This window comes from Arvicanthis niloticus, chromosome 25, assembly GCF_011762505.2.
Source record: "Arvicanthis niloticus isolate mArvNil1 chromosome 25, mArvNil1.pat.X, whole genome shotgun sequence".
Classification (NCBI taxonomy): domain Eukaryota; kingdom Metazoa; phylum Chordata; class Mammalia; order Rodentia; family Muridae; genus Arvicanthis; species Arvicanthis niloticus.
In genome coordinates, this window is record NC_133433.1 from 29354822 (window position 1) to 29381455 (window position 26634).

The 26634-nt window shown below is 39.4% G+C and overlaps 1 protein-coding gene across 3 annotated transcripts; it reads right to left on the reverse strand.

The window, feature by feature from the left end:
* On the reverse strand, nt 1-24169 carry Gdap1 (ganglioside induced differentiation associated protein 1). Of its 3 annotated transcripts, none has more exons than XM_076924295.1 (6): nt 23867-24169; nt 22356-22548; nt 6992-7165; nt 5648-5742; nt 4214-4328; nt 1-3124 (listed from the first exon to the last, which is right to left on the reverse strand). In XM_076924295.1, exons 1-6 carry the CDS (start codon nt 23981-23983, stop codon nt 2742-2744), a joined length of 1077 nt encoding a protein of 358 aa, XP_076780410.1. In that variant the 5' UTR covers nt 23984-24169; the 3' UTR covers nt 1-2741. The 3 variants fall into 3 exon arrangements, with proteins under 3 accessions (XP_076780410.1, XP_076780412.1, XP_076780411.1); XM_076924297.1 differs by having other exon boundaries at nt 22501-22548; nt 23867-24061; XM_076924296.1 differs by lacking the exon at nt 22356-22548 and having other exon boundaries at nt 23867-23985.
* Between the last annotated feature and the right edge of the window lie 2465 nt (nt 24170-26634).

Consider the following 26634-nt stretch of genomic DNA (forward strand, 5'->3'; position numbering starts at 1 on the left):
TTTATTTTCAAATTATTTTTATTGATCTTATAGACAGAATAATATCTTTAATTCCCCATGTCAATCAACAACACCATTACAACTTTGATATCAATAGCAATAATTACTAAAACTTGAGCAAGCAGTTCACCAGTTTTGAGAATCAAAAGGTATATAATGGCAGTACCAATAAAATAGTGTACATGTGTAATAAGAAAGACATAGACAACATAACCTTTTAATGCCTTGGGCATTTTCTAACGGTGGCATTTATACTTTTTTTTCCCATGAGAAGCACATTGGCCAGTTACCAGTGATCCTGAAAAGATACATTCAAGTGCCTCTTTAGCTAACAGCGGCTGTGCACCTCCTTAGTTTAATATCATGCAGTGCTGTCATCACTCATAAAGCATAAGAAATCAATACTACATTTGCCTCAAGCTTTTTCACAGGTGACTAATTTTGATGAAGATGCCCTCACTTCAGAAACTAAGGTCATTAATGTTTAATCTTCACTTGAAACCTTTCACACATGCTGAACCTAATGGAATGGTCTTAGACTACTGGGTGAGCAGCGACATCTAGTGGTCAGGGTGTTATCAATAGACAAATATGTTTAAAGCACAAATGTCAAAAATACCTACCTATATAAACCATTGAAGAGGCTCAGATGCTTCACCTTTAACACGGGCACACATCTAGTTTCACATAAATTACATTTGAAAATTATAATTTCCCAGTGATTTCCTGATTCCATAACAACATATATTGAATTAAAAGTTACTCTTGAACAATCATTTCACAGGTAAATAAATACCTTTTGTAGATTCAATTTTTTTTTTTTTTTACAAAATTCCCATTGTTACTTCTTTGTGCCTCACTTTTTATTTCTATCAGAATATTGTAAGAAATTCTGAATTACTAGTCAGTTAGTTTTATGGCTGTTGTAGAAATACGATGACAGCGATGCCCTAGCAATAAGCAGATTCAGACACTTTGCATGACACACTGATGGGCAGAGGAAGATGGCATGAAAGCTGCGTGCATTTCATCATCATTGATCTGAGTTCACATGGGGGTGTTAGGGTTTTTTATTTTGATGTTGTTGTTTTGTTTTGACAAACAAGGCACATCCTGCTCATGTGGGGTATTTTTTAGTACATCTGGATTATGAAATGAATAATAGAATCAAAATGGAATTACAGAATTGTTTTTTTACCATCAGAAACCCATTGTTTACTAGTTGTGGCGTTTTGCTGTTAATGAAAAGTCAGTACATTCTCTGGCTCTGTGCATAGCACCCCTGAGGCCATCCAAGCAGGCTTTCTCTTTACGCACAGTCTTTGGACTAGCTTCCCATCAGATTCCTGAAGCTTCTCCTAAGGCTTTGACAGCCAGCTCCAGGAAAACTGCCTCGCTACTTCAATAGGTTTTTCCTGAGCACAAATCACGAATTATAGTCCAGTAGTTGTTCCTAGGTCATCCAGGACTCTTCCATATGGACTGAGATATCCCCCAAGTACTTAAGCATACATGGATGAATATGGGTGGGCATAACTAGCTATATATTTCATCTCTCTCAAATTAACTGTCAATGTCTAATGCTAGCTTTTCCTTTTTTTCTTTAATTTAAAGCTTTGTCAATAATCATAAAAAAAAATACAAAGCCTGACCAACAGTTTGTACATGAATGTACCAGTCTCCCCAAATGAAAATAAGCATATTTAGCTCTTGTCAATTATCCACTACCAGCCACAAGCCACAACATTTACCTGAGACATTCATCTATATATTACTTATATGTATAAAGAGGGCTATAAGCTCCAGGACTGAACCCAGTCATCTACAGGAAAGAATCTCACATGGTCATGGGAGCCATGAAGACTACCCTACTACCCCTTTAGACATCCATATAAGTGGTAACATATATGTTTTAATGGGCACCTCATGGTCAAGTACATAATAAGTTAATCTTATTAAATCAACAAGTGTAACTCATAATTAAGGTCAAATGAAGTGTTTTCTATGCAGTGTGTAGGTTTCTCCCCAGTATACTATCCCCACTAACTTCCCAACCCTCTCCTCCCTCCTAACAGTTCTCAGTTAAGGAGGAAGCATGACCACAAGTAGGAGTTTCCCAAGGAGAGAGGCACCCGTGGACAGCAGTAGAGGCCACTGGAAGTTACTGCCTATTGCTCTGTTCTAGATGTACTTCATTCTCTCGTTTTCCTTCTCCCCTTTCCCATTTTCTCCTTTACTTATGCCTAAAGATGCTAGTGGAAGATGGAACAGTACAGTGTCCTGTTTGTGTATGAGCCGTGTCTAGTGTAACAAAGATGACTTCTGAGTGCCAGAGAAGGATCCTGCAACTGTTCCACACCCAGGACTGCAGTCACCAGGTGAAGCACTATGAGCAGCCATGTGTTATTATTACTCTCTGCTCCTAGTTACAACCTCTCAAAAAATAACTGAGAACATGAACTGGCAATCTCCATCAAAGGTCTCCTGTCAGCAGTTACACTGACCTTTGGGGATAGATTAGAAGTAAGTCATGTTGTCTACAAAAAAAAAAAAAAGAAAGGAAGGGAGAGAGAGGGAGGGGAAACATATCATTAATTCCTTTCCCCACATGAACTCCCCAATGAATAAAATAAAGTATGCTTTCTACTAGTTGCCAAAATTAAGTCTTCACTGGGTCTGGACAAGTGGATGGGGGTCTAGTGAAGTCGTTAGATGTGCTGCTACCACAGAGCCCAGCAAACCTAGAAATAATTTGGTCTGGGTCTAAGTGCTAATATCATGCTGCCAAGTCTCCTTCTGAAAAGCATAAATGCAAAATATCCCATTCCTACGAGCAAACCAACCACAAGGGTGCTGCCAAGAACTTTCGGGGCCCTTTTCTTGGCCACCCGGAATGCTGTTGGCAGCACTGCAGAGATTAATATATTGTTGACATGTCCTAAAACTTTGTTAAATGTTTTTCTCTTCAAGACACGCTCATAATAGGTTTCCAAGTTCGGTCTCTTTCCATGTCCCCAGTTCCTCCTTGCAAACCCCAGGAACTTCAGCCGATGCAACGTAACAGCCAGAGAGACGTCTGCCAGTGTAAAGGATTCTCCACAGAGCCAAGGCTGGTTGCCTTCCTCTAATCAGAGAAAGGGAATGAAAATTAGGGACAAGCATTATACAGACAGACAGCTCCCATTTGCAGTCTGAGCCCTAAGGGAAAAGACAATCACATGTCATCTTGACCATCACAGTCATGCAAAGTTATCCCAAACTCACAGAGACTTGTTTGACATCTGTCAGCACGAAAGTCCCTGTGTTTCCAGTCATTACCATTTATACAATACACCATAAAAGCTATTTGCATGCCCTTCACATTATACTACATATTAAAAGTAATCAACAATGACTACAAGTATACAGGAAGATATCTAAATACCAAATCATTTCACATAAAGGACCTGACTACCATGGAGTATGGTATCTTCAGTTGCTTCTGAAACCAATCAACCCTCAGAGAACAGAAGAATAGTTACATTTCCTTAAAGTAGAAGGAAGTCATTCTTTCTTTTTATTTCTTTTAAGATTTTTTTTAAATACAAGGGTTTACTCTTTGTCTTTGAAAGTTCTTCAACTGCTGGCAATGCCTCTGCCTCAACCTCACTAGTACTGGGATGGCAGGTGAGAGCCATCAAACCCAACTGTGCCCCTGTTGTGAAAGAAGTTTCGGATAACATTGTCCTCAATTAAGATGCACAAAGAACCTCCATGTATAAACATGAAACATGGCTAGTTGATGAAGCTCACAGATGCAATCTACAGATGTTCTGGAGCCCACTATACTCACCTGCTGCCACTTGCTATGACTTTATACTTTAGAGTCAAGCTAGTTCTCTAACTGAGGCAAAAACCAGAGAGGACATACAAGAAATTATCTGGGTTATTTAACCAATCCACTCTAAATATGACTTGTGAGACTGGTTAAGGTCACATCTCCCTGTCATCATTGAAAATGTGCAGAAAACCTTTCTTGAGTCACATTTCTCGTAGATAACAAACTAGATTACAACTTGATTCCAGAGTTCGCCTCAATGAAATAGCATATTTAAAACTGCCTCTGAATAGAAACAACCCCAGAAACAGATTATAGAACATGGTTGGAGGGGTATGGGACTGTTCCTACAAATGCCCTAAGGGTTTGATCCAAAAGAATGCCAATGAGACCTACCTGGAGTTTCTTCACTTCTTCTTTGTAACTCAGTTTCCACCTGATCCAAGACCTTCTCCAACTCATCAAGAATTTTCTTCAAGTATTTGACATTGTCGTGATCAAGCAGCTTTGACTAATTAACAACCCAAAAGGAAACTATTTATGGTACTAACAACAACAAGAAAACTATAATATACAAAGTAGATTTTACATACATATACATGCATACTTTTAGATTAATACCTGTTCATTTTACATAGTTTTTAAATGGGGGAGATATAAAATAACTTTGTAGAGCAAGAGCAAAATGAGGAAATAGCTCAGCTATGAGGTCATCTCAGGAGCAGAACCAGGACTTACTGTTCACTCCTGGGAGGCCAGTTAACCAGTAAGGACAAACAACATGAGAAACACAAAAATTCTCCTCTAGCCTTCAACTCAAGAATAGAATTTGAGGTGCCTTAGGTGACTAATGAGAGCATCAAGAAAAAGCAGGTATTGGAGAGATAGCCCAGTCTGTGAAATGCTTATCTTGAAAGCATGATGACCAGAGTCCAAGAACTAGACCCTGTTTTCAAAAGGCTAAGAGTAGCAGAACACTTTTGTAACACCAGATTGAGGAGACAGAGACAGGCAGACCTCTGGACTTTAGCTTGCCTAGCCAAATCAGGGAGTCCCAAGTCAATAAGAGATGTTGTCTCAAAAATAAGGTGAGAGGGTCCTGAGGAACACCTATTGCTACTTCTTGCCTCTACATGCAGAAACATGTGCACCTGCACATACACACACAAATATGCACATACCAAAAGGGGAAAGAAAGAACGTAAGAGAAGTCTAAAGGTGATTGTGGAAGGTAAGGAGAATGACTATGGAGGGTGGACTCGGAGCCAATCTAGCTAAGAGAGGATCAAAGGAAGGCAGGAACTGAGGGAGAGTGTGAGTGCTGCTTGTGATATGCAAGATACAGGAAAAGCTTCCATGTGCTGCCTGGGAATGTGCCAAAGACCAACAGAAGGTGAAAGACTGATGATTACATCATGTCCTCATGATGGCAGAACAAGTCACCCAAGATACGGAGCCCTTAAAGAGGCAGACTGCCTGCTGAGAGATTCCTATATTATATTAACCAAAACTTGTATGCATCACCTTCCACGATCAATAGCTCCTTATCAAATAATTATCAATGAGTCTGATTATCAAACATAATAAAGATTTTTTTTTCTCAAAAGCGTGTTTTTGTTTGGGAGTATCTGAAACTGTATCTCACTTTGTAACCCAGGATGGCCTGGAACTAAGTGATCCTCCTGGCTCATACGCTGCTGAATATGTCTAAGAGTAGAGCACAGTTCACAGGAGCCAATGATCTACAATAGTACAGAGATGTTCTAGAAACAACACTCTTCTTTTTTGGAAGGAATAAGTGGTGTGAAATATGGAGAGCCTGGCACTTACCTTAAGTCGCTTCTGCTTGGCTATGTATGCCTCTTGTAAGTCAGGGTTTTCTTCAGCAAGTTTCTTCAGTTCAGACTCTGTGTTACCAATCTGGCCTGATAATAAAAACATTTTGAAACAATAAAAACATTCGCCCCCTCGTGACACAAACACAAGGAGAAGTAGGGGCATATCCTGGTGAGAATGTGGGTTCTGGGACTGGTGGCCTATTGATACCTTGGATATACTTTGCATGCCTCACTTTCCCCATTTAAAATGTATTGAGAAAATATCTAGCACACAGTCTAAGGATTTCATGAGAAGCTGTTGTGGGCAGCTCCAGCAAAGCTTGGCACCTTCATGCTCTGTGTCACTGGGCTGCTTTACACTTCTGTGACGCTCCACTTTCTCTGATGAAAGGAAGGGAAAACCTTGTTTAAAATAATGTTAACTATAAGGCTGTAGTCAGTTTGTATTTCAAATCACATTATAAACACTTAGGAAGAGAAATAAGAAGAATATAAGGACATAGAATTCTAGGGAGAGGGCAGGGGAGAGGAGAGGGGAGAATGCAGGGGTGAACAGGAGAGAGGGAAGTGGAGAGGAGAGAGAAGAGGAGAAATGGAGAAAACAAGAGATGGGAAAAGAAAAAGTATCAAAAAGGAACAAGGAAAAAGTAATAAAAACCAACAAGGTGAGACATCATAAAAAAAAAAAAAAAAAAAAAAAAAAACATGGTTTCTGTGTTTAGAAGACTTGGGATTAAGTGTCTCGAAACACTCCTGAGTGTGACCAGTGCCACCTCTGTCCTTCCTAGCCATAGCCAACCATGCTGCAAGACACACGCTCTCCTGCTGCACATCTCACATACTGACGCTACCTATCCTCAGGACAGAAGTAGGGAAGAAGCTGGATATCACCACTCAATCTCAGAAACTTTCTAATCATTGAACACAGGTGATAGCTACACATCCTCTCACCCAGCTTCTTCCCTTCATGAAGTGTGTGACCTGAGTCACCCATATATCCAAAAAGATGCCAGCTATTCAGATTCCCAGTTCATCTTTCTGAGAACATGTCATGTTCTCAGCCTTCCTATCAGTCACCTTTCTAACTTTATCCACGTTTGACCTTAAGACCAAAAGCTGACAAATTTCACCTGATACATAATATATATCTAGTTAAACTCAGGAATAGATTAACCTAACAGGTTATTGAATTGATGCAGTCCCATGCATGTTCATGAAACAAACTCAACAATCCTATTTCCCCATCTTCCCTGAGTGACCAGAAGATATAGCAAGTCTCAAAATGATACAAAACTTCAAGCAGAATCAGTCCCCGGCCTTTGGGATTTTTACATACTGCGAATCCTTGTGGTTGCATAAGCTGGGATCATGGAATCCACAGTGAGCTCAGGATGCAAAATGCAGCCATGCGTGTAAGCATCCATTGGCAAGGAGTCAAGAAGCTCTCGGTAATGCTGCACCCGTGGGTAATACATGCTTCCTTCTTCAGGCATTAACCTGGGTGTTCTTTCTAAAACACATATAGAAAATATAAATACAAAATTGGAGAAAAGCTACAAATAAGACATAACATCAAAAAGCAAAACCCATAACACTTCATTAACATCTCATTATAGTTGCACATTCACAAAATGAAGTCTTTCCAGCCCAGACATTCAACATTTGAAATAGACTTATGTTCCAAATCAGAATCCAAACCACAACCTGCCAGCACCCTCTCATTTCTCTACTTTGTAAATGCCTGCTCAACCCTCAAGTCCAACCCTCAGGTCCATCACTTCCTCATGAAACTTGCCCTCAACTCCTATACCCAACTGTCACATGTCCATGTCATAAAACACTAACTGTGCTCTGCTATAGCCCCTGTCACTTTGTACATAGTTGCATCTTTTCACTTTATTGATGTTTAAGGGACACGGAACTATGGTGTAGGTTGTACCGTAAAGTATAGGGGAGCTAGTATTTATTATGCGAAGGTATTGAGGACCACACTTTTCTATGTGCCAACCAACACCACGAGTAGCCCCACTATTACTAAATGACCATGAAATCACAATCTATATAAAGTAGGAAAGGCTTTTGCTCAACACCCATTTCACCTTTTTCTAGATTTCTAGCGATTTAACCCCGGCAAATTCATCCTGCCTAAATCTTCACTTGCTGGTGAAAATCTAGGCTGTAAACCCCTTGTGATCTGGGAGCACATAACATGCTTCACTGGACCCCTCAAACTTAATAAATCTTTGACACATACTCAGTACATAATAAATTATAGTAAGTGAGCACATCCCAAAGTTTTCGGTTACTCTAGAACACTTACACTGGGAAGTCCTATAGTACTTAATACAGAGGCTAGAATATGAATACTGGAATGTTAACCCAGGATCCCACAGCTACTCTGCGTAAAACAAATGTAACATGACCACTACTAATTGACTACTTATTATATTTCAAACTTATATTTCAAAGAGTATCCACAAAGAAAAAAAGTGAAGAATGAAACCCAAAGGGCAAGGCTATGTCCCTTTAGAATCATTTCCCAACCTGCCTCTTAAACTGTTCTGAAAAACGCCAACCAGCTTACTTCCACTAGTGCAAGGAAGAGCTTCAATATTTTTTATTTACTCATTTCTTGGCTCATGCTCTAGATTTAATTCAGAATGCCCTGAGCATCCCACATTCATTCTTAAACATTGACAATTCAGAGATGGTTGTCATTAACAGAGTATTTCAAGCAAGATCTTCTAATGCCAGACTAAGACGAACAAGCTTTTTAAGCCAGACAGCAATTTCAGACTCTCTAAGAAAAGAAGCATGGCTAATTCCTCAGACCAGAAGGCAAATGTCTGATTCCCAGCTAGACAGTACAATGCTAAAGGCTGCCTTAGAATAACAGCAAACCACAAACCACATCACCTCATTACGGACCCCATGTGAGAACAAGACAGGGAAGCAGCCTATACCACATCCAGCCTCTCAACACTACACGCCTTAATTGGCTCCTTACACAGACTTTTCAGGACCTCATCAGTATTTCCAGTTCCCCAACCAATCCATTTCCATGAGGACAATAAACCAGAAGCTAGAAAATACTGAGGCCCTCTCACCCTTGCATGTGCCATTGGGCTTGTCTCAAAACAATAATACTCTTAGATACATAAAAAAGACATGGCACTACAGGACATATTAACAAAATAATACTCATTTATAGGATAGTAACACATATACTTCCTTAACACATTACTAATATCCAGCAGCAGATCTGATAACTGCCCTAACATAAAAGTATCAAAACATCTATAATAATTTACTATGCTAGGGACATATCTGTGATTTATTTCTATTGGTAACAAAGTCAACGCACTCTTAACTGCTTCGAGTTGTCTATAATAATAATAATAATAAAAGAATGGCAGACTCCTGTTAGAAATAAGCAAAGTTAAAGACAATTTTTACACCCATCTAAGATCTCAACTCTCCATTCACTCATAGACCCAGAGATAGAGTTCTCCGTGTGTTCCCAGAGGCACATTGAGGGGATTCACAAATTCTAGACTTTTTAGAGTAACACCGTGATGCCAATGGCTTTTCACTCTTGTTACCTCTCCAGTCAGAAGCAAGCTTTCCAGGGGCCACATAAAACACACTGGCTCTGTACATGTGACAGTCTTAGCCAGTTGAGTGTTCTAGGATGTTAAAACTCTTCTGGTTCATCTCTAAATAGCAAATATAAACCAAAGCTCTCAAGTGGCCTCAGTAGTTTGTATAACAAAAAGATCTAAAGCCCTTAAGAAGCATTGCCTTGGCAGCCCAAGAGCCTCAGGTTGATAACCATAAGCAGTACATTTTTGAATCCTTTCCAAATGACAAGTTTATGGCTCCTGGGTAGGGCTGCTTTCTGGTGCCAAGCCCTGAAGCTTTCTCCAAAAGAACATACCACTTCCTTCCCAGAAAAGTGAACAAGAGGAAGGATAGTAACATTTAATTGTTTTCTGGATACAATCCATCTGGCTAAGCCTGACTTCTTCAAAGGAGAACAAACACTTAAAGCCATGAACATAATTTTCTCCCATCCAGTGGCCCACTGGCAGTCACTATCTGTGAAGAACTTTGTCAGGCACAATCTAAAATGTCCACTTCACCCATGTCCTCGTCCCAGCTCCCTTTCCCCAAATATTTCATAGGTGCCCTGTCCAGTGCCATGTAGGCCACCTCCTTTGAGAGCAAAGCACAACTGCCTCTGGAAAGTTCTTCAAAAGACAATTGAGTCCAGAAAGTGGTGTATGCTGTGATTCCAGCATTTAGCAGCCAGTGTGGGCTATATAGTGAGTACTCAAACGACCAAACAAAAGGCAAGTGGTAGTTTCTCTTGAATTCCACACATCCTCCCTCCAATATCAGTTTCCTTTACTTTCTAATTCTTCCATAGAGTGTCATGGTAAAGGTACTTTTAAAGTACATTTTCTTGATATTCTCCTCTGTCAGCAGTGTGGATAATATAAAGCATATGGGGTCAGAAAAGAAAACGAGGGAATTTTTAAAAGCCAGTGAGGTAAAAAAGAGGTAAAAGCATTGGAAGTAAGGTTGCAATAATGCAAGCCAGGTTTAGTGACTTGAAAAATAATAAGTAGGAGCTAGAAGGTTGGTTCAGTCAGAATATTTGCTAATCATTTACAAGGCCCTGGATTAAATCTCAGGTACCTAAAACAATGACACATATATAATAAAATAAATCTATAAAGTGTTTTAAATAAAATGAGTTCAAAATTAAGATTCTTTTAATTTTATGCTTAAGTTTCAATATAGTGACAAAATTATGTCCAAAAATGAATTTATATTCCCTAACCATATTTCTATATTATTTTTATTGTGCCAGAATAATTTATTTCCAAACCAAATCCTACATTTTAATGGTATTTTAAATGAGAGACATAAGACACCAGACATAATTTTTTGAGAACTGTTATATATCAAATTATAAAAACACCAGGATTCCGGGTTGTCACTGAGCTATTTAGCAATAATAAAAATCATATGTTCTAGTATTTTCTATGTATTTCATGCCACTTTTTTTAAATTAAATTTTACTGACAGATTTAGGATATCACAAGATATAGTTGAATTTAAACATCAGCATTGGTGTGTTTATTACCTTGTCCTGTCCCCCATTCCTGTGTTTGCTCACTGTCATATCTCACCTAACTTAATTAATGTGATCTTTAATATAATTTTTTTACTATATGCCAGATTGAAAAAGGCATAATAGACATAAAACATTCTACAAAACTGAATAGTAACAGCATATGCACATGTTAAGGACAGGTAAGGTATTCTTGTCAAATTGTAGAAAGTATCTTTGAAGACTAACAAGTTTCTAATGATTTGAGGTCTGTGAACTATCCCTGCACATCCCATAAACTTGCACCTGATTAATGTCTGCTAAACGGTCTTGAGAGAATGGATGCAGAGAACACTCTCAGCTGACTCTCTGATGAGCACTTATAATGGAGAATTTGTAAATTCTTCCTTAGTCAGAGTCTTGACCTTGGGAATACCAATCATATCTCCATGAGTCTACTTTCAACAACAACAACAACAATAATAAATGTCCATTATACAACTTAGATAACCATTATTTGGGGTTTAGACTTAAAAAGAGAATCCTGATTCAAATTTCTTCTGTACTAGTGCCAATTATTTAAGATATCCCAAAAGCACAGAATCCAAATATATGAATATGGATACACAAAATGATTGAGCAAAACACTGTTTTTAGCATAATTCTCAATGATTGGCTAACAAAGGATAGCAACTCATAGCATACACTAGTTCACAACATTCTGGTCTTTAGTTAAATGACTATACATACCTACAGGGCTCTTATTATAACCATGGATAATGATGCATCTCATAAAACCATACTTATGACCATCCTCCCACTCCTGTAAAGTCCATTTTAGAGAGACAAAATGGCAATTATTATGTATGAGCTCAGAATGCAGAGCACTACAGTTTTCTGCTCTGGATAGAACCAATACTTTTAAAAACAACCTAACACCACACTAGCCTGGCAACTTACTAACAATCTGGTCACTTACCCAGTCTGATCGCAACTAATTTTTAAAACCCAAAAACAACACGCATGGTATGTACTCACTAATAAGTGGATATTAACCAAAAAAAAGTGCAGAACACTCAGGTTACCACCACAGAACTTAAAAAGGTTAACAAACAGAAGGGCCCAAGTGAGGATGCCTCAATCCCACTTGAGAGGGAGAGGAAAGCAATTACAGGAGGCAGAGGGAGGGAGGGACCTGAGTGGGAAAGGAGACAGGAAGGGGAAGAGGGGAATATGATCAGGTATTGGATAGGGGGAACAGGACTGAAACCCTAAAGGCGAGCAGAAAGTATGGAAACAGGCAACCTCAGGAATTAGAAAGTGGGGGGGGGGGGGGGGCTCTCCAGAATGTACCAAAGGCCTGGGAGGTGGGAGACTCTCAGAAATCAAATCGAGAGACCTCAGGGAGTAGAGATATCTGGTGGGGTGGAAGGTTGGAAGGTGGGGACATCCTTGTGGAGAAGTGAAGGGGGGTGTGGGAGGAAGTATGTGATGTAGAACAGTCAGAGGGTGGATCTGTACTGAAAAAATGATTAAATAAAAAATTTAAAGTATGGGCCCCTTGCTTGTTCCTTTTGCTGGGGCAGACAACTAGCTGGTCTGCTTCCATGAAGACACCATATCCTAAGCCATCCTAGAGGAACCACTGCACTCAGAACATTGGGTAAGAACTCTCTCCCACAACCCTATGCCCCAGAGCTGCAACTGGGAGCCTGGGACACTTAGGACCAATCACCCATCCAGACCCCACTCCTCCAGAATACCACTCCCATTCTGCCCATCCCTTGGTCCTTTTGGCTGGGGCAGACACCAAACTGGTCTGCTCCCATGAAGACAATATATCCTGAGCCATCCTAGAGGAACCACTGCACTCAGAGCAGCAGGATTTCAGGATCCCAGAAGCAACCTGAGTTCCAGGAGCTCTTCCACGAAGGAGCTCAGGATCACAGAATCACAGAGACATCTGGACTCTGAGGAGTTCTAACATAAGGAAAATAACTAGAAAGACAAGCTCCAGTCAGAGACAGTGAGTGCAGGTAGCATTAGAGATAACCAGATAACAAAAGGCAAGGGCAAGAACATAAACAACAGAATCCAAGGTTACATGACATCATCAGAACCCAGTTCTCCCACCATAACAAGTCCTGGACACCCCATCATACTAGAAAAGCAGAATTCAGAATTAAAATCACTTCTCTTGATGATGATAGAGGACTTTAAGAAGGACATAAATAACTCCCTTAAAGAAATACAGGAGACCACAGATAAACAGGTAGAAGCCCTTAAACAGGAAACACAAACATCCCTTAAAGAATTGTAAGAAAACACAACCAAACAGGTGAAGGAATTAAACAAAACCATCCAGATTCTAAAAATGGAAGTAGAAACAATAAAGAAATCCCAAAGGGAGAGAACATACACTAGCAGCTTGACAGCACACCTGAAAGCTCTAGAAAAAGAAGCAAATACACCCAAGAGGAGTAGACAGCAGAAAATAATCATACTCAGGGCTGAAGTCAACCAAGTAGAAACAAAAAGAACTATAAAAAGAATCAACAAACCCAGGAGTGGTTCTTTGAGAAAATCAACAAGATAGATAAACTCTTATCCAAACTAACCAGAGAGCACAGAGATAGTATTCAAATTAATAAAACCAGAACCAAAAAGGAAGACATAACAGTAACTGAGGAAATTAAAAAAATCATCAGATTCTACTACAAAAGCCTATACTCAACAAAATTGGAAAATCTGGATGAAATGAACAATTTTTTAGACAAATTCCAGTTACCAAAGTTAAATCAGAACCAGATAAACCATCTAAACAGTCCCATAACCCCTAAAGAAATAGCAGCAGTCATTAAAAGTCTCCCCCAAAATAAGCCCAGGACCAGATGGTTTTAGTGCAGAATTCTATCAGACCTTCCAGGAAGACCTAATACCAATTCTCTTCAAACTATTCCACAAAATAGAAACAGAAGGAACACTACCCAATTTGTTCTATGAAGCCACAATTACCCTCATATCTACAACACAAAAAGATCCAACAAAGAAAGAGAACTTCAGACCAATCTCCCTTATGAATATCCATGCAAAAATACTCAATAAAATTCTCACAAACCAAATCCAAGAACACTTCAAAACAATCATCCATCATGATCAACTAGGCTTTATCCCAGGAATGCAGGGATGGCTCAATATTCAGAAATCCATCAATATAATCCACTATATAAACAAATTCAAAGAAAAAACCACATGATCATCTCACTAGATGCTGAGAAAGCATTTGAAAAAATTCAACATCCCTTCATTGTAAAAGTCTTGGAAAGATCAGGAATGCAAGGCCCATACTTAAACATAGAAAAAGAAATATACAGCAAGCCAGTAGCCAATATCAAACTAAATGGAAAGAAACTTGAAGCAATTCCACTAAAATCAGGGACTAGACAAAGCTGCCCACTCTCTCTCTCTCTACCTTTTCAATATAGTTCTGGAAGTCCTAGCCAGAGCAATTAGAAAAAAAATTAGAGCACATAGAGAGAGTCCCATGGCTCCAGCTGTATATGTAGGGAAGGATGGTGAGAGAGGAGGTCCTTGTTCCTGTGAAGGCTGGATACCCCAGTGTGGAAGAATTTGAGAGCAGGGAGGTGGGAGTGGGTGGGAGGGTGGGTAGTTGGGGGCATACTCTCATAGAAACAGGAGGAAGGGAGATGGGATAGGGGTTCCTGGGTGGGGGTGGGGGGAGTGGGGAAAGGGAATAACATCTAAAATGTAAATAAAATATAAAATAAAATAAAATAAAGAAAAAGAGAAACCAATAAGTAAGTAAAGAAATAAATACATAAATACATCAACTTGCCTTCCAGTCTGGGCCTGAGCACTGAACAGATCCCAGGCCACAGCTCTGCCCCCAATCTCACAGAACCCAGAGGAAGCAGGCCTCCCAGGAGCTCTAACCCAGGCAGTATCTTAGGTTAGCAGACAGCAATGCCTGCCCCAAATAGGGAGTAACTATGACCCACTAGGACCCAGGAAGTCACTCCTGGCCCAGAGTACTGGTTCCTTCCTGTCTGCGCCTGAGCATTGAGCAGATCTTGGGCCCCAGCTCTAACCGAAGTAGTAACACCCATCCCACACAGTTCTGATACAACCAAGATAATAGGAAAAACAGGCTCCAGTCAGACAGGGCAGGTAGCACTTAGGAGATCCAGATAGCAAAAGGCAAGCTCAAGAACATAAGCATCAGCAACCCAGGGTACTTGGCATCATTAGAACCTAGTTCTCCCATACAAGAAAGTACTGAATTCCCCATATCACTAGGAAAGCAAGATTCAGATTTAAAATCACTTCTAATTATGATGATAAAGAAATTTAAGAAAACATAAATAACACCCTCAAAGAAATTGAAGAGAACACATGTAAACAGGTAGAAGCCCTTGAAGAGGAAACACAAAAATATCTTAAAGAATTACAACAGAACACAACCAAACAGGTGAAGGAATTGAACAAAACCATCCAGGACATAAAAAAATGGAAGTAGAAACAATAAAGAAATCACAAAGAGAGACTACACTAGAGATAGAAAACCTAAGAAAGAAATCAGGAGTCATAGACTCAAGCATCACCAACAGAATACAAGAGATAAAAGAGAGAATCTCAGGTACAGAAGATACCATAGAAAATATTGACACAATTGTCAAAGAAAACGCAAAATGCAAAAAGTTCTTAACACAAAATATCCAGGAAATCCAGGATACAATAAGGAGACCAAACCTGAGGATAATAGGTATAGATGAGAGTGAAGATTCCCAACTTAAAGGGCCAATAAATATCTTCAACAAAATTATAGAAGAAAACTTCCCTAATCTAAAGAACAAGATGTCCATAAATATTACAGAAGCCTACAGAATACCAAAAAGACTAGACCAGAATACAAATACCTCCCGTCACATAATAATCAAAACACCAAGTACACAAAACAAAGGAAGAATATTAAATGCAGTAAGGGGAAAAGGCCAAGTAACATATAAAGGCAGACCTATCAGAATTAAAGGCAGACTTCTCACCAGATACTATAAAATCAAGAAGATCCTGGACAGATGTCATACAGATTCTAAGAACACAAATGCCAGCCCAGGCTACTTTACCCAGCAAAACTCTCAATTACCATAGATGGAGAAACCAAGATATTCCACAACAAAACCAAATTTATACAATATCTTTCCACAAACCCAAAATTACAAAGAATAATAGCAGGAAAGGTCCAATACAAGGAGGGAAATTATACCCTAGAAAGAGCAAGAAAGTAACCCTCTTCCAACAAATCCAAAAGAAGATAGTCACACAAAGATAATTCCACCTCTAATAACAAAAATAACAGGAAGCAACAATCACTGTTTCTTAATATCTATTAACATCAATGGACTCGATTCCCCAATTAAAAGACATAGGCTAATTAACCGGATACATAAACAGGACCCAACATTTTGCTGCATACAGGAAACCCACCTCAGTGACAAAGACAGACTCTACCTTAGAGTAAAAGTCTGGAAAACAATTTTTCAAGCAAATGGTCCAAAATTTACTTTGATTTTAAATTTAAAATTTTCATTGGTATGAGCTTCTTAGTGATATAAAAGTGAGATGAATATTGTTACTCTCATAAGCATTGTGCCTATATAACACATTTAGGAATACAAGGCTTAGACCCGGTCCTTCTTTAACTTTTTTAACTGATTTGAGATCGTTAGCCTGTGAGTTAAGAGCCTATAGCAAATTCATGGCTTGGAGTTTATTGTTAGGGTATTTTCTATATTTTATTTAGAAATAGCTGAGAGGAGTTAACAGACAACAGTCCAGATTGCCTTACATGGATAGTTGGTTTTCAAAACATCAGAAGTACACAGAATTGATGTATTAATTAATTATTAATGTATTAACAAACATTTCTGTATTAATGTTCATTTTGATTAGAGACCTGTCTGCTCCTGGCAGCTTCCTGTCTTGGATTCTAAGAAGAAATTGAGCATCTTTGGAGTTACTCCAGTTGTAGTGAGACAGCCACTAGGCAAGAATTACTTCTTTTCATCTACAGACAAATCACTGTCCAGAAAAGGACACACTTGTGTAATAGTAGACTGATTATATCTGCCAAGACAGAGTAATCAGCCCTTAATAATTCTGCATCACTAGGTCTGTCAGATGATCCTGGGCCAGAAGGCTAAAGATCAGATGCTCCAACGTTTTGTAGTATGGGGACTGTCCGGGTGTTCAGCAGACTCTATAAATTGGATAAGTTTTAGAAGCTATGCGTTGTGCTTCCTGTAATTTCAGTTAACTCAGTCATTCTGGATTTCTGATGGGGTTGAAAACTTATAGTCTCATAGCCAATCCTGGCTATTTACTTTGAGAGAAAGGATTTGAGAGGATGGTTTTCAGCTGACATTCATTCTAAAGCCAAGAAAAAAGCCAGGTTCAGAACAAAGTCTTTTAGTTAGGAGAGATGACAGAGGTTCTGGTTAGTCAACAAAATGACAGACTGGGTATTAGGTCTATCTTGTACATACTGACACAAATTGGTATAGTTATGCTCTAATTGTATTTTGAGAGAATAGTTTTATTTTAACAGGAAGGGTGATATCTAGGAGGAGCTAGGGTGGAAGGAGTAAAGAGAGGAAGAGGAGGAGTAAGGAGAGGAGAAGGAGAGGAAGAGCTAGGTGGAAAGAGGGAGGCAGAGGGAGGGATGGAGGAACAGGGAGAGAGAGAGAGAGAGAGAGAGAGAGAGAGAGAGAGAGAGAGAGAGAGAGAGAGAGAGAGAAACATGGAGGCAGGTGTTCACATGTCTCCGCCAGTCAAAAATAGTTGATATATCTAGGTTAGGTATTGGGTTACGATTCTGATTGTATGGGCATCTTGTTATTGAGCATTACCAAACTTATAAAGCCTTTGATTAACATTTTAAAAAGTACATAAAAGCAAAAAGGAGAAGGGGGGATAGGATAGGGGTTTTCTAGGGAGGGAAAATGGGGAAAGGGGATGGCATCTTAAATGTAAATAAAATAGCCAATAAAAAATAAATAAAAAATATCTATGAAAATAAGTATAGTGGATGAAATAGTAATAGAGAGACTATGGTAGATATGAAAGAATGACTTTGTATTTATAAATATTCTATATTGTTGAACTGTATAAATGTTTTAATATTAAAAATAAATGAAAATCTAAAATTGTATGCAAACAAAACAAAAAAATAAAGACATCAACTTGAGGCATAGGATCACTTGAAAATGAGCTTGCTTTTACACAGGAAAAAGGATACCTGGATCTTCTCCCTTTTAAGATTCTAGTATCTCTGGGACTAGCTATCAAAATAATAGCTTTTAATCACAGCAATTGAGAAGTAAAGGTAGATGAAATGGGGATTTCTGGGTTTGTTGGCATGGTTTATAGATGCTTGGCCCATGGAGTGACACTATTAGAAGGTGTTGCCCTGTTGGTGTAGGTGTGTCACTGTGGGCGTGGGCTTTAAGGCCCTCATCCTAGCTGCCTGGAAGCCATCATTCTGCTAGCAGCCTTCAGACGAAAATGTAGAACTCTGACCTCCTCCTGCACCATGCCTTCCAGGATGCTGCCATGTTCCTGCCTTAATAATAATGGACTGAACATTTGAACCTGTAAGCCAGCCCCAATTAAATGTTGTCCTCATAAGAGTTGCCTTGGTCATGGTGTCTGTTCACTGCAGTAAAATCCTAACTAAAACAGTTGGAACAAAAAATTTTAAAATATGAAAAAAATAAATATTCTGGAAGTTTTTACTCTACCAGACATATAGCAAGCAAATTGGTTTTGGTCATGATGTATACTAATTTTCTTACTTGCTAGCAATTCGGAAGATTTTAAATTTAATAATAAAATCTCACATGTCAATTCTTTATATTAAAAAAAACAAAATTCGTGTGTTACATTAGCCTTGTTAAATTTCATCTTGGTTTTTTTGTTTATTCTTATCCCACAAGAAACATTTCATAAGATAGTTTTCATTTTAATGACCCTAGCTTTTCCATCATTCATAAATATGGTACCATTTATTTTAATTAATTTTTAAAATTTCATATGCATTAGTAATTTATCTCTGCAAGTGAGGATGACTGATCCCCTAACTGGAGTTACAGACAGATGTGAGCTGTCATGTGGGTGCTGGAAATTGGACCTGGATCCTCTGGAAGAGCAGCCAGTTCTTTAACCACTGAACCAACTCTCCAGCCCTAGTACCATTTCTTTAATATCCTTACTCATTTGTATATTAAGATCAAGTTAGGAAACAGAAGCTTTAAAAAACCACCACATCCACCACTGGGGGCTGGCAGGGTAGCTTAGTGACAGATCACTTGCCTAGCATACATGAAGCCGGCTGTTGTTTGACTCCTAAAACTTCAATCAGTCAATCAACCAATCAGTAAAACTGCACTACAAAGCCCCATCCAGGCTGGCAGATATTTCAATAATTCGTTCACTTTATCCATTCTATAATATTTATTAAATATCTATTCTGGAGCATCTACTTTCAGGAAGTATAGGGGCACACCTTTTAATAACGTAGTTTCTGACCTCACAGTGACTTAAAAGTAATTCAAATATAAATAAGTAAAACAAGACGTTATGGCTAGAGAGCCAACTTAATGTGCTAGAACTCTGTTCATCAGTGTTCTTCAGTGCGGTGATCAATTCATCTGCAGATACATTTTACTTACCATCTTCTAGTCATAGCTGTCTCTTTATTCCATAAGAATATTCTGTAATCTCAAATATTCTACTTGGATTAAGATACATTATATAGTGAACCTTAGCTTGCATATAGTAGACACATTTTAAAGGTATTTATAACAATCTCCAGCAGTGTAAAACTTAAGTTAGTTCCTTCTACTGACAGACCTAAAGACTGAAAATATAAAGTTTTCTTTTAAACTTTGGCAACATTATCAGTTGCAGAGATAAACAGGTCCAACCAGCTACTATTTCACTCATTCCTCTTCCCAGGAAGGTAGTTCCCCAATTGGATAAGATGAAAAAAGAGAAAAAAAAAAAAAAAAAAGCCAAGTTGGCAGTATGTTCTAGAACTTTGCCAGACAGAGTAATTTGCAGCAACGCTTTGAGCATAACACAGTAATTTATAGCATTTGTCTAAAGTTGTACAGCACATATGAATCTCTTTGTGTTCTTGCTAAAACAAGATTCTAACCCAACAGGTTTGCTATAAGGTCACAAACTCTGTGTTGTCAACAGTCTGTCAGATGGTGCCAATGGTGCTGGTAAGAATGGTGATGAAACATACTTTGACAATAGGATGGCATTTGGCTCTTTTCCTATTCCCCCAAGTCCTTACTTGTAGATGCTCACTGTCTGGACTATGATTGTGGTAATGTGTATGTTTGTTGTTTCTTTAAATCTCAATATCCTGAGGTAAATTCTATCTTAACATGCAAACTGGTTTGGTTGTCATATCTGCCCAAAACTATAGGTGCATTAATCTTTTTAATCTTCTCCAATTGGATAATTACTCTCCCGGGAATGCAGAACATGAAGTAAGATTTAGTTGGATTTATTTTACCTTACAATGGTAAATTCCATCACCCAGTTCATTGGTTACAAAAGATCTTCAACAGGGTACCAGCAGCATCTGGCCAGAAGTGAGAACTGACAGCTCCACCCCAGACACTCAACCAGAACTGAAGCCTGTACTTCCCACATTCCCATTCTGTCTCTAAGCCACAGTGCTTTATCTCAGCAATAAAGTCATCAAGACAAATACTTACTGAGAACAACATGAGCTATTGGGTTCTACTTCAAAAACAAACCAACCAACAAAACCCATTTTACCCCACTTGGCTGTGTTCTAAATATAACTTAGCAAAACTCAGAATATATTTTAGCTTTACTATCATATAATAAAAGCAAATGCTAAGGAGATTTTTAAGAAGACAACTATAATTAACATTTACTATAAAGCATTGTTTCTTATGAGGTAAGCAAGAGAACAGGCAAAAGTGAAGGAAGACCTGGAATCATGATTAAAGCTGAATTAGTTCAAGCAAGTATTATTTCTCATGTATTATGTAGGTAGTATATCTGATTATATAATATCTAACATTACATATTGTATATAATACATGAAAATTAATATCTAAATATCTCAGTTTTAGTCATTTAAAATAGAATTCTTACAAAATTATTTTTGCTTTGTTCCTATCACTCTAATCAGTTTTTCCAAGAAATACAAATTAAAAACAGTCTTATCCATTTCCAGAAAGCTCAAGGTTGAGAAAAATCTATATTAAATCAATTTGTCTCCATTTTCAGCACAGTCCCCAGTATATAAACGTATAAGGATGGCTAGTAATAGTGAAAAGTAAGTAGTTCTTTACACGGTTTGGTTTAGGTCAAGGCCAACTTTAATAAACTTCAGATAGAGTTCTGGGTTATTAACACTTAAATTAAGAATGATGGCACTTCTCCACTCAAATAAAAAGACTACAGTTTCCTAGGCTATTTCCGCCATGAGATCTAATCCATTTTCCTCCTAGGTACCTTAAACACTTTTTGACCCATTAATTTTCTTCCATGGCTCCCCTAATTTGGGGTTGTATGCTCAGCTTAATTATCACCAGCACAGCAGGAGATAAGCAGCTGGAACACTTGGAGAGCAATGTCTGGCAGAGAATTAAAATGAAAGCCTGAAGCCATGGGCTCCACTCTCAGTTCTACTATTGGTAAGCCCTGCGGCTGTGCCAACCAGGCCCTGATACCAAGCTACAGTTGACCTGAAGGGGCTGTCAACAGAAACAAGCAAGACCATTTGTACTTGTCAAAGAAAATGGCCAATGGTACAGGCTGAAGACTTTGGAGACCAAAGACCCCCGCCATAAAATGGTTCCATTATCTTACACAAACCCTCTATTTCTCTTTCCTCACATGCAGAATGGAATGACTAGCCTCCACACGTCTTTCAGATTCCACACCTGTTTCCAATGAGTTCTCTTGGCAAATGACTAAAATCAAAATATAAAATGCCTGGCACATAAGCAATCATAAATGATCATTAATTTAAAACATGATACATGTTTAAACCTATAATTCTGTAGAAAGAATAAGAATTCAAACTATGCAAAAGTAATGAGAGCAAAGAATCCAAGGTACAGGACCAAGCGACTCTCCCTTCTCTAGTATTGATTCTTCTTTTTCTCATTTTTCTAAAGTGAAAATTATTTACACAATATATTCTAAGAACCAACACCATGAACCTTACTTTAAAGCTAATAAATTGCCACCAGGACAAGTGCAAGTGAATTTAAAAGTTTTGATATATTAACATTGAAACTCCACTTGAGATTCTTTCAAACATTAGCACTGGCTGATTTTAATTTCGGATCAGGCCTACATTTTTGTGCTTATGGAAATGGAAAAGGTTTTTAAAGCACTAAGCCAGCATAATAAAATAGAGAGGGAGAAAGAGGGGAGGAGGGAGAAAGAATGGGGGGTGCTTATATTGAAAATAAAACCAAGAAATCACAAATAGCCTTAACATTACCATCCAGGAAAGTCTGCTCAAGATAATCAATGATCTGAGTGGCCTCACAAATTATGTTTTCCCCGTGGATAAGGACAGGCACTTCTCCAGTTGAGTTCAAACGCATAAACCAAGGCTCATTGTGCTCACTCAGGGGCAGACTTACATCATGTTCCTCGCACTTCAATGCCTTTTCAGCAATTACCAATCGCACCTGCAAGAGTTCACAGGGGTTACTGCTGTTCTCACCCTCCCTGGATATAGATGAACAATGCTGGTTAGCTTCCTGAGCCTGCAGCACTTTAGAAAAATCACTTAATGAAGTCTGTTCCTAGAAGGAATAAATAAGCATTCTGGCAGCTTACTGCTAGCATTACAGAAGAAAACACCAGGAATGAAAATTATTTTGTCTTCATTGCAGTCGTTCTTTCTTCATCACCACTGTGGTCTTTGTGCCCTAAACAAAATTATGTGTTCTCCCCAGATGTACAGGACTGGAGAGCTGGCACAGCAGTTATGGCAGTGGTTCTCAATCTGAGGGTCAAACAACCCTTCCACTGGAGGCACACATCAGATGTCTTGCATATTAGAGATTTACATTGCACTTCACAACAGCAGCAAATTTACAGTTATGAAATAGCAATGAAAATAATTTTATGGTTGTGTTCACCACAACATGAGGAAGTATAGTGAGGGTCGGAGCATTAGGAAGATTGAGAACCACTGGTTTGAGGGAATGTACTGCTCTTGCGGATGACACAAGCTTGATTCCCTGCATCCACATTGGGTGATTCACAAGGGCTTGTAATTCCAGCTCTAGGTGAACCCATAAAAGAATCACCTTAAGTACAAATATATTTTTGGACGTTTGATAAAGAATGCAACTGTGGGAAAATAGAAGCAATTTCATTCCCTTGGTGAGGGGCAGTGCCTTTACATGATTTTGTCTTGCCCCCACACCACATCCCCCCTTCCGATGCTAGGGATTACCAAACCTTGGGCCTGCTAGGCAAGGACTCTATCTCTGAGCTAAACACCTATTTTATTTTTTATAAGGAAGAGCCTGTCATGGTGACCCAAGACAGCAACCCCAACAGTAGAGGAGATAGAAAGGTTGCTATGAATTCGAGGCCAGCTTGGTCTACCCAACAAGTTCAGGTTAGTTGGGCAGGGTTGCACTTCAAGACCCTGTCTCAAAACTATAATTTATTTATTTTCTTTCTTTCCTTCCTTCTTTCTGGGGGGGTCGGAAGGAAAGTAGATCAAGGGGTTGCAGAAAGGCACTTTTCCTTCCTCACTCTCCAGGACAAAAACCTCTAGGCCAAATGCAGAACGCGATACTTCTTTAGTGGCGCTTCCTGAGTGGCAGTGCCTGCGTCACCGCCTTCTCATATCATCTTGCTTCTGCTGGTCCGCACTTAGTGCACCCCAGCTCTGAATGCACCCCGGATCTGGCCGCTTGGAGGCCCACGTTGTCAGGGGAGCTGTCCGGGTGCTGAACCCAAGAGCGGCCCTCGACTACTAGCGTTTACCTTTTGAGAGCTGAAGGAGTGCGTCCAGTGGTACAGAATGAGGCGGACCTCCCCGTCCTGCCGGCCTTCTGCTTTCAGGGGCACGCCAGCCCACGCCTCGTCCTGCCTCCGAGCCATTTCGGGGTGCAGGGACTCGGGCAGCTTCGTCGGAGGGCCTGCTCGCTGCAGAGGCTTACTGCAGTGTCCTTTGGTCGCGCAAGGCCCCCCTGTTGCGTAATGGACGTGCTTTGCGGACGAACTGGCTTCTGGGAAATGTAGTTTCTCCCCAAGGAAGCTGTGCTGCCTAGTAGGCTGAGGCCCTTGGGAAGTCATCTGTGAGATGCAATGGGATGACTTTTTTTCCTTTTATTTATTTATTTTTGTACACTACGGATTTTATTCCACCACCACCACCACCCCCCGTCCACCATCCGACTGTTCCACATCCCATACCACCACCCAACCAACCAGGCCTCCAAACTCCCTGGAGCCTCCAGTCTCTTGAGGGTTAGGTGCATCTTCTCTGACTGCATCCAGACCCAGCAATCGTCTGCTGTATATGTGTTGGGGGCCTCATATCAGCTGGTGTATGCTGCCTGGTTGGTGGTCCAGTGTTTGAGAGATCTCGGGGGTCCAGGTTAACTGAGACTGCTGGTCCTCCTACAGGGTCACTCTTTTGACTGTCTGGCTTTTGGGGCAAGGAAAAACGATAACAGCAAATTACTCATGGGCTTTGGATGTTGCTTGGGCATAAAAGCACCAGTTTCACAAGACATTCAGGGCTTTTACTTAGGTGGGAAAGTCCTAGTGGGCAAAGCAATAGGATTAAATATCAATGAATTTTCATTAGAAGATATTACAATGAAGTACAAAATATATATTTCGTTAATAAATCAACAATGGCAATGTAAATGTACCTATTGGTTAAATGTGGTTAACTGCTGGTCCTCCTACAGGGTCATCCTTCTGACTGTCTGGCTTTGGGGGGCAAAGAATACCAGAAATACCTGGGATCATATCCTGCTTTTTTATTTTTCAAATAGAGATTATTTTATTTCATTTGTAAGCTTTTGCGAGAGCTGTGAAGATAACTAAGACAGTACAAGTCCAGTGGCCTTAAAAAATGGTCTCTTTATGGAGCTGGAGAAGTGAGTCGGTGGTTAGGAACACTCAATGTTCTTTGGAAGGTTCTAAGTTCAATTTCCAGCAACCACATGTCAGCTCAGACTGTCTGACATCCTGTTCTGGAGTGTAGATGCACATGCAGACAAAGTATCCATATGTACAAAATACATAAGTATGTCTTTTATTAAAAGTCTCTTTATAACCAGGATCAGAAAGAATGACAACTACAGACTCTGTATTCTAATTCTAGTTATAACTGCATGTCGCTTAAAATCTGGAATCATAGCAAACTAATAAAATTTCTCCTTCAGCAAATTCATATAAATATTTCCTTTATATCTGAAATAGTTCCTTTATAATTCACTACCAAATATTATCTGAGCACTGTGTTCTATGCATTTTGCTGGATCCTGGAACTACCAAGATTTGCTGTGAAAGATCTAGTGCCTGGCACAAAATATAGAAGTCTGCTGGCAGGTGTAACAACATAAATAGTCACACTAACTCAGGATAGCTTTAGGAAGGCGTGGCAGGTAGGCAGCCCAGGGAGGAAAGACTCTTGAAAGAGACAAAAGGCTTATGGCGCTTTTCCTCCCTTTTACAGTACTTCATTTGTTGCCCTCCATATTTCTTTTATGATTTGAAGGGTTTTACAATGTATTCTTATATCCCTGAATAGTAGAAGTGTGCTTCTCGACAAGTTTTTAATTGGGTCAGTCATTCGGGTGGGAAGATGCTCAGGGCTTCCACCACAGAGACAAGTACATAGTCTTGTCAGTCCATTCTTAAAGAAATCAAACTTTAAACACAGGCAAAGTGGGGTTAAATTCTAGCTCCACTCCTAACTTGAGCCCTCTTCTAGCCTTTACTTTTATTTAGATAATATAGATGTACAAAAATATAGTCCTACACAGACTGGTATGGGAATCTAAAGTACCTGTGACACTGCCTAGTATCCTTGCTCCTGGGAGAGGATGGTGACTTAAATGATAAAGGAAAGGTTCATGCCTGAGGCTATCCCCTGGAGCTGGATGAGAAGCTAGTCCTTTCAAATGATTAGCCAACTCTCTAAACAGACCCCAAACCACCATAATTTTACTTCTACCACACCCCCAAAAGTAGACTGCAATTATATTTAACACATTATCTTTAAAGCAGGCTTATTTGTTGTTTCTAGATGTCATTGTCTTATCTGTCCTTATAAACATATCAACCATGTGAAATATACATGACCTGTCTCTCTCCTTCCCTCCTTCTCTCCCTCCCTCCCCCTCCCTCCCTCCCTGCTCCCTTCTCCTATGCTCCTCCCTTCCTCCATCACTCCCTTTGTTCTTCCCCACTCCTCAGGTTTTTTGGTTTATGTAGTCTTGGCTGATCTGGAAATCACTATGTAGACCAGGCTGGCCTTGAACTCATAGGAGCACCACACCCAGCTTTATTTGTTTTATTTTTATCATAAAAGACATGGAGGAACCTGCTGTGTATAAAATTCCTTTTCCAGGCCAATAAAATCCATTTGAGAGTAATAAACCTGTTTTTCACTGGCATGCTTGTTCAGAGTTTCATTAACTATCCGTGTACTTCATACCTGTCAACATCCCTGCATCACTGTGGCTGCTGGATGAGAGACCAGATCCAGGTGAACCAATAGAATGGATCAGATG

Bases quoted from the DNA above. Each gene is read 5' to 3' on its own strand.
- Gdap1 (XM_076924295.1), bottom strand. From the start codon at position 23,983: ATGGCTCGGAGGCAGGACGAGGCGTGGGCTGGCGTGCCCCTGAAAGCA. The intron at 22,549-23,866 runs GTAAACGCTAGT...GAACTCTTGCAG, and splicing joins ACTCCTTCAGCTCTCAAAAG to GTGCGATTGGTAATTGCTGA. The intron at 4,329-5,647 runs GTAAGTGCCAGG...GTTGTTAATTAG, and splicing joins CCAAGCAGAAGCGACTTAAG to TCAAAGCTGCTTGATCACGA.